At 38.2% G+C, this 11770-nt stretch overlaps 1 protein-coding gene across 1 annotated transcript in view; it reads left to right on the top strand.

Moving 5' to 3' along the window:
* B4GALNT3 (beta-1,4-N-acetyl-galactosaminyltransferase 3) overlaps positions 1 to 11770 on the top strand; it is a 54962-nt gene that overhangs the window by 39284 nt on the left and 3908 nt on the right. The window contains exons 15-19 of the mRNA XM_051962434.1: positions 1266 to 1582; positions 2475 to 2628; positions 2906 to 2978; positions 3644 to 3797; positions 8745 to 8871. Coding sequence (XP_051818394.1) covers positions 1266 to 1582; positions 2475 to 2628; positions 2906 to 2978; positions 3644 to 3797; positions 8745 to 8871 — 825 coding nt within the window. The remainder of the gene's footprint in view (positions 1 to 1265; positions 1583 to 2474; positions 2629 to 2905; positions 2979 to 3643; positions 3798 to 8744; positions 8872 to 11770) is intronic.

The raw sequence follows: 11770 nt of genomic DNA on the forward strand, positions 1-11770 counted from the left end.
TTGATTTGTAAATTTATAAATAATGATGAAATAAGAAGGTTGGACTAGATCATCTTTGAGGTCCCTCCAGATTGGACAAACAGGACACATTTATTTAATGCACTATCCTTTTTAAACTTGCACCTAATGCATTTTTATAGTATTTTATTTTTCCAAGTACATGCAAATATAATTTTCAACATTCACCTTTGCAAAACATTGTGTTTTAAACTTTGCTCTCTTCTCATCCATGACAGTAATCAATCCAATATAGGTTAAACATGTGCAATTCTAATCATATTTCCAAATTCATTATGTAAGAAAAATCAGATCAAAAGGTGAAAAAAAAACATAAGAAAGAAAAAAAGGACACAAACAATAATAACAAAAAAAGGTGAAAATACCATGCTTTGATCCACATTTGGTCTTCATATTTCTCTGGATGTAGATGGCACTTTCCATCACAAGTCTATTGCATTTGTCTTGACTCACTGTATTGTTGAAAAGAGCCTAGTCTAATACAGTTGATCATCACACAATGTTGCTGTTATTGTGTACAATATTCTCTTGGTTCTTATCACTTCACTCAGCATTAGTTCATGTAAGTTTTTTCAGGCTTTTCTGAAATCAACCTGTAGAACATTTCTTTTTAGTCATGGAAAACTTTTTTTAATATCTTTTTTTTTTTTTTTGGCTGAGGCATTTGGGGTTAAGTGACTTGCCTACGGTCACACAGCTAGAAGTGTTAAGTGTCTGAAATCAAATTTGAACTCAGGTCCTCCTGACTTCAGGGCTGGTACTCTATCCACTGCACCACCTAGCTGCCCCCATGGAAGACTTTATGAAGAAAAACCTACCACTCTCCAGCTTTCTAATTTGACAGCTCAGGTACATAGAGCACTGTTTTTAATAAATGAGAATAAATTAGTTCAGATACTAGTAAGGTTCTCTTTCAATGGTTTGATAAAACAATGTAGTGTAGTTTAAAAAATCAGTAGACTTAAGGAGAACTAGCTCTGAGTATAGGCTATGTCTCCAATCACAACATGACCCTGGATGAGGCATTTAAACTTTTTGTGCCTCAATTTCCTTATGTATCAAATGGAACATTCATCTTTACACACTGTGGTTGTTGTGAGCCAAATAATTTGAGTCCTAGAAAGTGTCACATAAGTGTGAGTTATTGTGTGAAGTCCACTTTTGAGATCTCAGACCCTATAACCAGAAAGTGGAGGGGTGGAGCAGTAGAGGAAAGGATGATAAAGCTACCCCCCCTCCTCTTTTAGGCGGTACCAGTTAAATCGTGTGGTGAACATAGAGAAACGTCAGGACCGGCTTCGAGGGAGTCGCTACCTGTTGGAGCTGGAACTTCTGGAGAAGAGTGGTCAGCTAGTGCGGCTCTCAGAGTATGTGCTGTCCCGGGACTGGCGAGGGGTTAGTGTGGGTGGTGGCAAGGATCCAGAAGCACGCAACTTACGCGGCATGGTCTTGGGCCACCAGCGCCAGCGGCACCTGCTCAGCAGCCAGTCCAAAGAACCCGAACTGTGCTGGCCCCTCGGCTTCTCCTGGAACCATCGTGCTGTTGTTCACTTTATTGTGCCCGGTGAGTCGTGCAGCAGAGGGGAAGGCAGTTAGTGGAGCAGGGTGGGGCACTCTACCCATTATAACTGGCCAAAGGAGAGTCTGCAGTGAGGTTATTGTTACAGGAGCTGAGGTGTGTTTGAATGGGATGAGAGGTAGAATAAATGGGTGTGAATACTCTAATGTGTGCAAAAATACCCCAAATGGGGTCACGAGAGCCTCCCCAAAGGAAAAACAAGTCATGCTGCATTGCCTTGAAGTTTTTACACTGCTTTCTCTGCCCTCTCATCCTATAATGGTGAACTCCATGTATTCTATATATATGTGTGTGTGTACTGAAAGCAGCAACAACAATGGAACCGGCCAATGCCATTATCATAGGGTAGAACTGAAGGTAAGATAGTGATTGAATTATCAGAGAGGGGATTCAACAACAACAATCAATTAGCCAATACTCTAAGACTACGCTCCCAGCTACCATTATCATAGTTAATGCTATTTTAGCTTCAGATCTACCCCACCAGTTCTATCCAGTAACAAGTAATGAAAGACATCAATAATAATTAAATGCCAGAAATGTAATAATAAAGAGTTATACTAAGGCTTTTATAAAGTGCATGTAATGTGATTATAATAGGATGGACAAGAAGATGTGGTTATTATAGCATCTTAAGGCTATGCTAAGTAGCATAACATTATCCCAAGCAATCCCCACGCGGGGCATGTTTGGTAGATATGAAGAAGGCAAGAGTGATTGGTTAACATGGTTAGGGTTGAGAGTTACTTTTTGGCTCCACATTGTGTACAAGAGTTCACCTTAGCCGTGGTATCCACAGAGGGTTGGATAGGGCTTACGGGATGCATCAGTGTCTAATGCCCATTTTTCCCTCTCTCTGTCCCTCTTCCCTTGGCAGTGAAGAATCAGGCACGATGGGTTCAGCAGTTCATCAATGACATGGAGAAGCTGTCCCAGGTGACCGGTGATCCCCATTTCAACATCATCATCACTGACTATAGCAGTGAGGACATGGATGTAGAGATGGCACTTAAGAGATCCAGTCTGCGAAGGTGAGATGGTAACATGCTGGCTAGTGGGAGGGCCTGAGCATTTTCTTTTTCTAAGATCCCAAGCAAATTGTTGGAGGCAAAGCTAACAGGTAAATCCAATTATCCTGGCCTCCATTCTAGGGTATCTCCCCCTTTTGTAAGTCTGATCTCAGAGCCCTGTAGCTCTGACCAAAAGCTCCCCACCGCTGCCTTTGCTGCCCTATTCCTGCTCAACTTCTTCTGAGAACTAGCCTCTGAATCCAGAACTCAGGATGCATTTAATCTCTCTTCCCTGCAGCTACCAGTATATGAAGTTGACTGGGAATTTTGAGCGCTCAGCAGGACTCCAGGCTGGTGTGGACCTGGTGAAGGTAAAGGGATTGAAAATAATTTAGTCCTGGACTAAGGAAAGAGAAGCATAGGGTTGGTATGGTCTCTTAAGTTGACAGTTTTACCAATGAAAGGAAGTGAGAGCATACTCTCAGGTCCACTAGCCCTAGAGACAACTGGGTCACCCAGAGGATAGTTTGAATTTTTGGAGCAACTACTCATTTGTTCCTAGAAACTCTGATAGTTTCTTAATTTGTCCACTCTTTTCCTGTTGGTTAGCAGTTCTGGAAAGGTACCTGATGTTTCATTACAAAGGGATCTGAGCAACACTAAGGGAAGGAGGAGACAGGAGTGTGCCAGAGGCAATTTGGATGATTAAATTTCCAGTGTGACCATTTATATCCTAGAAATCAACAAACATTACAAATCAGGGTTGGGGTTGTTTTTCAGTTTTTTAATTTTGTTGATTGTTTAGAGTCTAGATTAAGAAAGTGATAGAGAAAATATTAATAATGAAGGTTAAGCCTTGTGAGTTGTGTATAAGTTTTTTTCCCTGACCTGAAAGTCCCTTAGCCCTGACCTTAGCTTTCTATCACCACCATTACTACTGAAATGAGTTGTTAAACATTTACCAGCACACTCCTGGAAGGAGAGCTACCTCTTTGCCATGGGGAGCTGATCTAATCCTACCTGCATCTGTCTCCAGGACCCACATAGCATTATCTTCCTGTGTGATCTCCACATACACTTTCCACCTGGAGTCATTGATGTCATTCGGAAGCACTGTGTGGAGGGCAAGATGGCCTTTGCTCCCATGGTGATGAGACTGCAGTGTGGGGCAACACCTCAAAGGCCTGAAGGTAAGTATCGACCCCGACTGAGGAGAGCCTTTGGATCACTGCCTCCAGTACCAAAACAAGTCACATTGCGTTAGCTTGAACACTAGCACTGCACCTAGCTGTGGTCTCTGCCTCCTCACCCTAAAATGCTAAAATCCATTTAATCTATATATGAGTACTGAAAGTAACAACAACAATAGAACTAGCCAGTCACTCTAAGACTTCACTCTTAGCTACCCTTATCATAGTTTAGTCACCATTTTTTTTTTTTTTTTTTGCTCTCATTCCACCCCATCAGCGAGGGGATCCAGGAAAAATAGTAGCAGCAGCCTGTGCAGTACTAAAAATTAGGGATTTGCCCCTGGGTCACAGAATCCCAGAACTTAATTCAATTCAACATGCTTTTAGTAAATATTTACTATATGTAAGGCATTGCGCAAAACATGATAGATACAAAGACAAAAATAAGAAAAAAAATCTCCTGCTTATTGAATATAGCTTGTAAACCCAATACAAAATAATTAGAGAGAACACTGACAATTAGAAAGTCAAGAAAGACTTCTTGTATGAGGGGATACCTGAGCTGAGCCTGGAAGGAAATAAGAAATGGAAGCAGAGAGGAAGAGGCTGTGAATTCCACAAGAGAAGGTAGTCAAGACAAAAATTTGGGGGCAAAAGATGGGATGCTGAATTCTGAGCATGGGAGAAAGACAAATTTGGTTGGGAAGTAGAATGTGTGAAGGGAAATAGCCTGAAATAGGATTTTTAAGATCATCTGGAATCAGAGGAATCTCAGATTTGGAAGGGACCTCAAATTCTCCTAGGTTAACTTACACACAAATAGGAGTCTTCTTTATAACATTCCTGACAAGTGGTCATCTAGCTTGTACTTGAAAACTTTCAGTGACAGGGAATAGAGCATGACATTTTACTTTTGCAAGATTCTGTTAGAAACTTTTTTCTTTCTTTTTTTTTTTTAATTTTTATTTAATGATTACTTTATATTGACAACATTATCCCTTGCACTCGTTTCTTTTCCGATTTTTTTCCCTTCCCTCCCTCCACCCCCTCCCCTAGATGGCAAGCAGTCCTTTATATGTTGGATATGTTGCAGTATATCCTAGATACAATATATGTTTGCAGAACCGAACAGTTCTCTTGTTGCATAGGGAGAATTGGATTCAGAAGGTATAAATAACCCGGGAAGAAAAACAAAAATGCAGATAGTTCACATTCGTTTCCTAGTGTTCTTTCTTTGGGTGTAGCTGCTTTTGTCCGTCATTTATCAATTGAAACTCAGTTAGGTCTCTTTGTCAAAGAAATCCACTTCCATCAAAATATGTCCTCATACAATATCATTGTCGAAGTGTATAATGATCTCCTGGTTCTGCTCATTTCACTTAGCATCAATTCATGTAAGTCTCGCCAGTCCTCTCTGTATTCATCCTGCTGGTCATTTCTTACAGAACAATAATATTCCATAACATTCATATACCACAATTTACCTAGCCATTCTCCAATTGATGGGCATCCATTCATTTTCCAGTTTCTAGCCACTACAAATAGGGCTGCTACAAACATTTTGGCACATACAGGTCCCTTTCCCTTCTTTAGTATTTCTTTGGGATATAAGCCCAATAGAAACACTGCTGGATCAAAGAGTATGCACAATTCGATAATTTTTTGAGCATAATTCCAGATTGCTCTCCAGAATGGTTGGATTCGTTCACAACTCCACCAACAATGCATTAGTGTCCCAGTTTTCCCGCATCCCCTCCAATATTCATCATTATTTTTTCCTGTCATCTTAGCCAATCTGACAGGTGTGTAGTGGTATCTCAGAGTTGTCTTAATTTGCATTTCTCTGATCAATAATGATTTGGAACACTCTTTCATTTTTTTTTTTTTTTTTTTATAATAAATTTTATTTTATTTAATAATAACTTCGCATTGACAGAATCCATGCCAGGATAATTTCTACACGACATTATCCCTTGCAATCACTTATGTTTCGTTTTTTCCCCTCCCTCCCTCCTCCCCCCCCCCCCAGGATGGCAAGCAGTCCTATATATGCTAAACATGTTGCAGTATATCCTAGATACAATACATATTTGCAGAATCAAACAGTTCTCTTGTTGCACAGGGAGAATTGGATTCAGAAGGTAAAAATAACTCGGGAAGAAAATCAAAAATGCAAATAGTTTACATTCATTTCCCAGTATTCCTTCTTTGGGTGTCGCTGTTTCTGTCCATCATTTCTCCAATGAAACTCAGTTAAGTCTCTTTGTCAGAGAAATCCACTTCCATCAGAATACATCCTCATACAATATCGTTGTCGAAGTGTATAATGATCTCCTGGTTCTGCTCATCTCACTTAGCATCAGTCCATGTAGGTCTCTCCAAGCCTCTCTGTATTCATCCTGCTGGTCATTCCTTACAGAGCAATAATATTCCATAACATTCATATACCACAATTTACCCAGCCATTCTCCAATTGATGGGCATCCATTCATTTTCCAGTTTCTAGCCACTACAAACAGGGCTGCTACAAACATTTTGGCACATACAGGTCCCCTTCCCTTTTTTAGTATCTCTTTGGGGTATAAGCCCAATAGAAACACTGTTGGATCAAAGGGTATGCACAGTTTGATAACTTTTTGGGCATAATTCCAGATCGCTCTCCAGAATGGCTGGATGGAACACTCTTTCATATGAGTGGTAATAGTTTCAATTTCATCCTCTGAAAATTGTCTGTTCATATTCTTTGACCATTTATCAATTGGAGAATGGCTTGATTTCTTATAAATTTGAGTCAGCTCTCTATATTTTAGAAATGAGGCCTTTATCAGAACCTTAGTTTAACTGTGAAAATGTTTTCCCAGTTTGTTGCTTCCCTTCTAATCTTGTTTGCATTAGTTTTATTTGTACAAAGGCTTTTTAATTTGATGTAATCAAAATTTTCTATTTTGTGATCAGTAATGGTCTCTAGTTCATCTTTGGTCACAAATTTCTTTCTCCTCCACAAGTCTGAGAGATAAACTATTCTATGTTCCTCTAATTTATTTATAATCTCGTTCTTTATGCCTAGGTCATGGACCCATTTTGATTTTATCTTGGTATATGGTATTAAGTGTGGGTCCATGCCTAATTTCTGCCATACTAATTTCCAATTATCCCAGCAGTTTTTATCAAATAATGAATTCTTTTCCCAGAAGTTAGGGGCTTTGGGTTTGTCAAACACTAGATTGCTATAGTTGACTATTCTGTCTTGTGAACCTAACCTTTTCCACTGATCCACTAATCTATTTCTTAGCCAATACCAAATGGTTTTGGTGACTGCTGCTTTATAATATAATTTTAGATCAGGTACAGCTAGGCCACCTTCATTTGATTTTTTTTTCATTAATTCCCTTGAGATTCTCGACTTTTTATTGTTCCATATGAATTTTGTTGTTATTTTTTCTAGATCATTAAAATATTTTCTTGGAAGTCTGATTGGTATAGCACTAAATAAATAGATTAGTTTAGGGAGTATTGTCATCTTTATTATGTTCGCTCGGCCGATCCAAGAGCACTTAATATTTTTCCAATTATTTAAGTCTGACTTTATTTGTGTGGAGACTTTTTTATAATTAGAAACTTTTTTCTTCTCTAAAATCTGTTTCTCTTCTATTTCTGTCTTCTGGGTAATCTAGTGGGTAGAGCACTATACCTAAGTTCATATCCTGGCTCACTACTACCTACTTTGATTTCCTCAGCTGCTAAATGCAGATAATAAAAACATCTTAAGTAGCTAGACAGAGCAATGAATAGAGTGCCAGGCTCAGAATACCTGAGTTCAAATATAATCTCAAAAACTTATTGGCTGTGTTACCCTGGACAAGTCACAGAATGCTGTTTACCTCAATTTCCTTATTTGTAAAATGAGTTAGAAAAGGAAATGGCAAATCATTCCAGTATCTTTGCCAAAAACAAAAAAACCTAAATTTAGGAATCAAAGAGTTGGACATGACTAAAAAATGACTGAAGAACAATAATAGCACTTACTTGCCAGACTAGTTGTGATAATAAAATGTGATATTTGCAAAGTTCTCACAAATCTTAAGGCACTAAATAAATACTAGTTATTATTATTTATTAATACTATTATGACAAGCAAAACCAGATGAATCCTTTTTCACATGTTTTCCAGCTATTTTCATAATACTACATATTCTCCCTAAGTCTTCTCTTTTCCACACTAAACAAGTCTAGTTCCTTAAATTGGTATTTTTTGTCATACTTTGTAGTCCCCTCACTTTTGGATCTTTTGGATGTCTTCATCAATATATTTCCTAAAGTATTGTCTCTAGGAGAATTAATCCCACATTTCTGCAACCAAGATTAAAACAGCTTGTTTCAGCTGCTATTCTTACTGTTGGGCTTTCAGTCTACTAAAATCTACAAGGTTTTTTTTTTCATACTAAGCTGTCCTTTCACTTTCTCTCTTTTCTTCTTCAGGAGCCCAGTACTGAAACAAAAGAAAGAAGGTTGCTAAGTCAACTGTGGTCATTTCTACCTCTTGGATCTAACTTGTAATAACTCAGTATCACACATTTGGATGTTTCTCTTGAGTCATCCTTGTTTTCCAGTCAATGTTAGGCAAGAAAAAAGGCCTTCTATTTTTCCTGACCCTCAGAGCTGACAGATCATCCTCAGAGAGTAGGATAATTTCTAGAGAGTAGATTAAGGGAAAAGCTTGGCTGAAGTAGTTGATCAAATCCCAGAAAATATCACCCAGAAAGATAGTCAGAAATTATATCAAGACTACTATACTCTCATTTCTTCAGAAAAGGTTCTGAAACTTTAACCTAGGAACTGCTCTCACTTATTAAAATTAAGTTGGAAGACCTCCTCTTCACTATTCTAAGCACAATCATCTTGGTAGGAAAAGATGAATATCACTTTTGCTTCCTTGTTTGCCCTCAGGTTACTGGGAAGTGAATGGATTTGGCCTGTTGGGCATCTACAAATCAGACCTGGACAAGATTGGAGGCATGAATACCAAGGAATTTCGAGACCGCTGGGGTGGAGAGGACTGGGAGCTCCTGGACAGGTGATGTAGGAGGGGGGTAGGAACCTCAAAGGAAGAATAAGAAACCACTGCTAGAGCTCTGTTCCCAGAAAAGAAGCTCTGGAAGGGGTGCAGAAAGGGCTAATAGAAAATATTTTGCCTGTCTCAGAGAGAATAAGCTATCAGTCATTAAGGATTTATTGAACATCCAATGAAAAACCAAAAATGAATCAGTCCCTGCCCTCAAGAAATTTGCATTCTCAAGGGCAGCTAAATGGAACAGTGGATAGAGCACTGGTTCTGAAGTTAGGAGGATTTGAATTCAAATCCAGGCTTAGATACAATACTTCCTAGCTATGGCAAGTCACTTAACCCCAATTGCCTCAATCAGGTGAAAAAAAGAAAAAGAAAGAAAAAAGAAGATATATGTTATGAGGAATAGTGAAGAACAAAGGCTAATATCAAGTTTGTGAGCTAAAAGAATGGAAGTGTATTGGACAGAAATAAAGTGGTTGGAAGGGGAATTAATAAATATAATGAGTTCAATTTTTGGTACTTAAAGTTTGAAATGCTTATGAGAAATCCACTTTAAATTATCTATAAATGGTTTGAAGAAGAAGAAAATGATGATGAAGAAGCTGCTTGCATTCTCTCAGAAAAGACAACATGTAGAATATATACAAAATATATACATTAGTTTTTTAAAAATTGGGGTTAGGAGGACCAAGGAAGGCTACATATAGATGATACTTAAGTTTTAAAGGAAACACATTCTGAGAAATGGAGATAAGACATGGCCAATTTGAGTGCCCCAAAGGGTGTAAGAAGGGGAGAAACAAAATAAAATTGGAAAGGCAAGTTGGAGCTGGGGTTTGCATGGCTTTAAATATGGAACTTGCATTAGATCTGAGAGGAAATAGTGGTTTATTGGAGTAATGGTTTATTGGAATTTGTTTAGTAAGGGGAGTAATATAGTCATATCATTACTTAAGGAAATTACTTTTGCACCTATGTATAGGATGGATTGACAAGGAAGAGATTTGAGGCTATTTCAGTAGTCCAGGGAAAAGTTAACGAGAGCCTGAATTGGGATAGTGACCATGTGAATGAAGAGAAAGATGTAGGAGGCATTGTAGTATGGTGGTAGAAACAGAGAAGATTGGATAATTAATTGAATATATGCTGTGAGAAATAGTGAAGAGCAAAGGCTAATACCAAGTTTGTGAACTGGAAGAATGGTAATGTGTTAGACAAAAATGTGGTTGGAAGGGAGATTAATAAATGTAATGAGTTCAATTTTTGATATGAGTTTGAAATGCTTATGAGACATCCACTATATCTATAAATGGTCTGAAATGTTCAGTTGGCACTCAACAGTTTTAAGTTAGTACTGATTTATAGATTTCAGAGTTTTCTGCAAAGAGATTAGAGTTAAATCATAGACCCAATGAGAACAAGTAAAAGAGTATAGAACAGAGCACTGGAGTGCTGCTCAATACGGTATTTAATATACCGGAATAATGATCAAAGGAGACTGAAGAGAGATCAGACAGGTCAGAGGAGATTGTAGAGAGAGCAGTGTCATGAACACCCAGAGACAGAATTATGTGGGAGGAGGCAGTGGTCAATAATGTTAAATGCATTCAAGAAGTCAAGTAGGATGGGAATTGAGAAAAGGCCATCAGGTTTGTCAATTCAGAAATCAGAGGCAACTCCAGAGAGAACAATTCTGGTTGAGTGACAAGATTAGAATCCATAATGCAAAGAACTGAGAAGTAAATAATAAGAGGAAACACAGAGGAGATAGGTGGAGACAGATTTTTCTAGGAGAAAGATTTTTTTTTTATTATAGGAGACAGATTTTTGACTGCGAAAGGGAGACATACGGGATGATAATGTGAGAGTTTTTTCAGATCCAGAAGCCTAAGTCATTTTTGTAGCTAGCAGCAGCTAGAGAGAGATATAGAAGAGTAAAAAGAAGGGGGACAATCAGCTTATGAAAATTTGGGGGGATGCTATATGTTTATTTGTCTTGGCAGAGGGAAGCTCTTCATTAGATATTGAAGTAAAGGAGGAGACAATAAGGGAAGTTATTAAAACATTTTGAGGTACAGAGGAAAAACTTAAGAGGAATCTCATGGTGAATGATCTTTATTTTTTCAGTAAAGTATGAGGCAAAGTCCTCAGATGAAAGAAGGGAGAGGGGATGACATGAAAGTCTTGAGGAGAGAAGAGATGTTGTAGAACAGTCGCTGTTGGGAACAGAACAAAAAATTAATTAGGAAGAAGTAAAAGGCTTAATATGTTACTAACCAGGCTAACCATTGTCAGTCAGTAAGCATTTAAATGCCTACTCTGTACCAGGAACTGTGCTAAATGCTCAGAATACAAAAATGAGAAAAGGTAGAATCTGCTCTTGAGGGATTCACAATCTAAAGGAGAAGACAGCATGCAAATAGTTGTGTACAAACCATCTGGGCAGCTAGGTGACACAGTGGCTAGAGCATGGGCCTGGAGTTTACCTTATTTACCTTGATTTCCCCAAATATAATATGAGTTAGAGAAGAAAATGGAAAACCATTCCTATGTCTTTGACAAAAAAATCCCAGATGGGATCATGAAGGATTGAACATGATGAAATAATTGAACAACAATAAATGTTATATACAATATAAATAGAAAATAATTAATAGAGGGAAGGCATAAGAATTAAAAGGGGTTAAGGAAGGCTTCCTGTAGAAGATAAGATTTTAGTTGAAATTTAAAGGAAATCAGGGAGATCAGAAGTTGGAATAGAGGGAAAGCATTCTGGGTATGAGGGACAGCCAGAAAAAAATCTTGGAATCAAAAGATGTCTTGTTTTTGGAACTGTGAGGAAGTCAGAGAAATTGCAGTGAAGAGTACCTGTTTGGGGGAGTAAGGTGTAAGAAGACTGGAAAGA

The sequence above is a fragment of the Antechinus flavipes genome, chromosome 5 (genome assembly GCF_016432865.1).
Source record: "Antechinus flavipes isolate AdamAnt ecotype Samford, QLD, Australia chromosome 5, AdamAnt_v2, whole genome shotgun sequence".
In the NCBI taxonomy this organism is placed as follows: domain Eukaryota; kingdom Metazoa; phylum Chordata; class Mammalia; order Dasyuromorphia; family Dasyuridae; genus Antechinus; species Antechinus flavipes.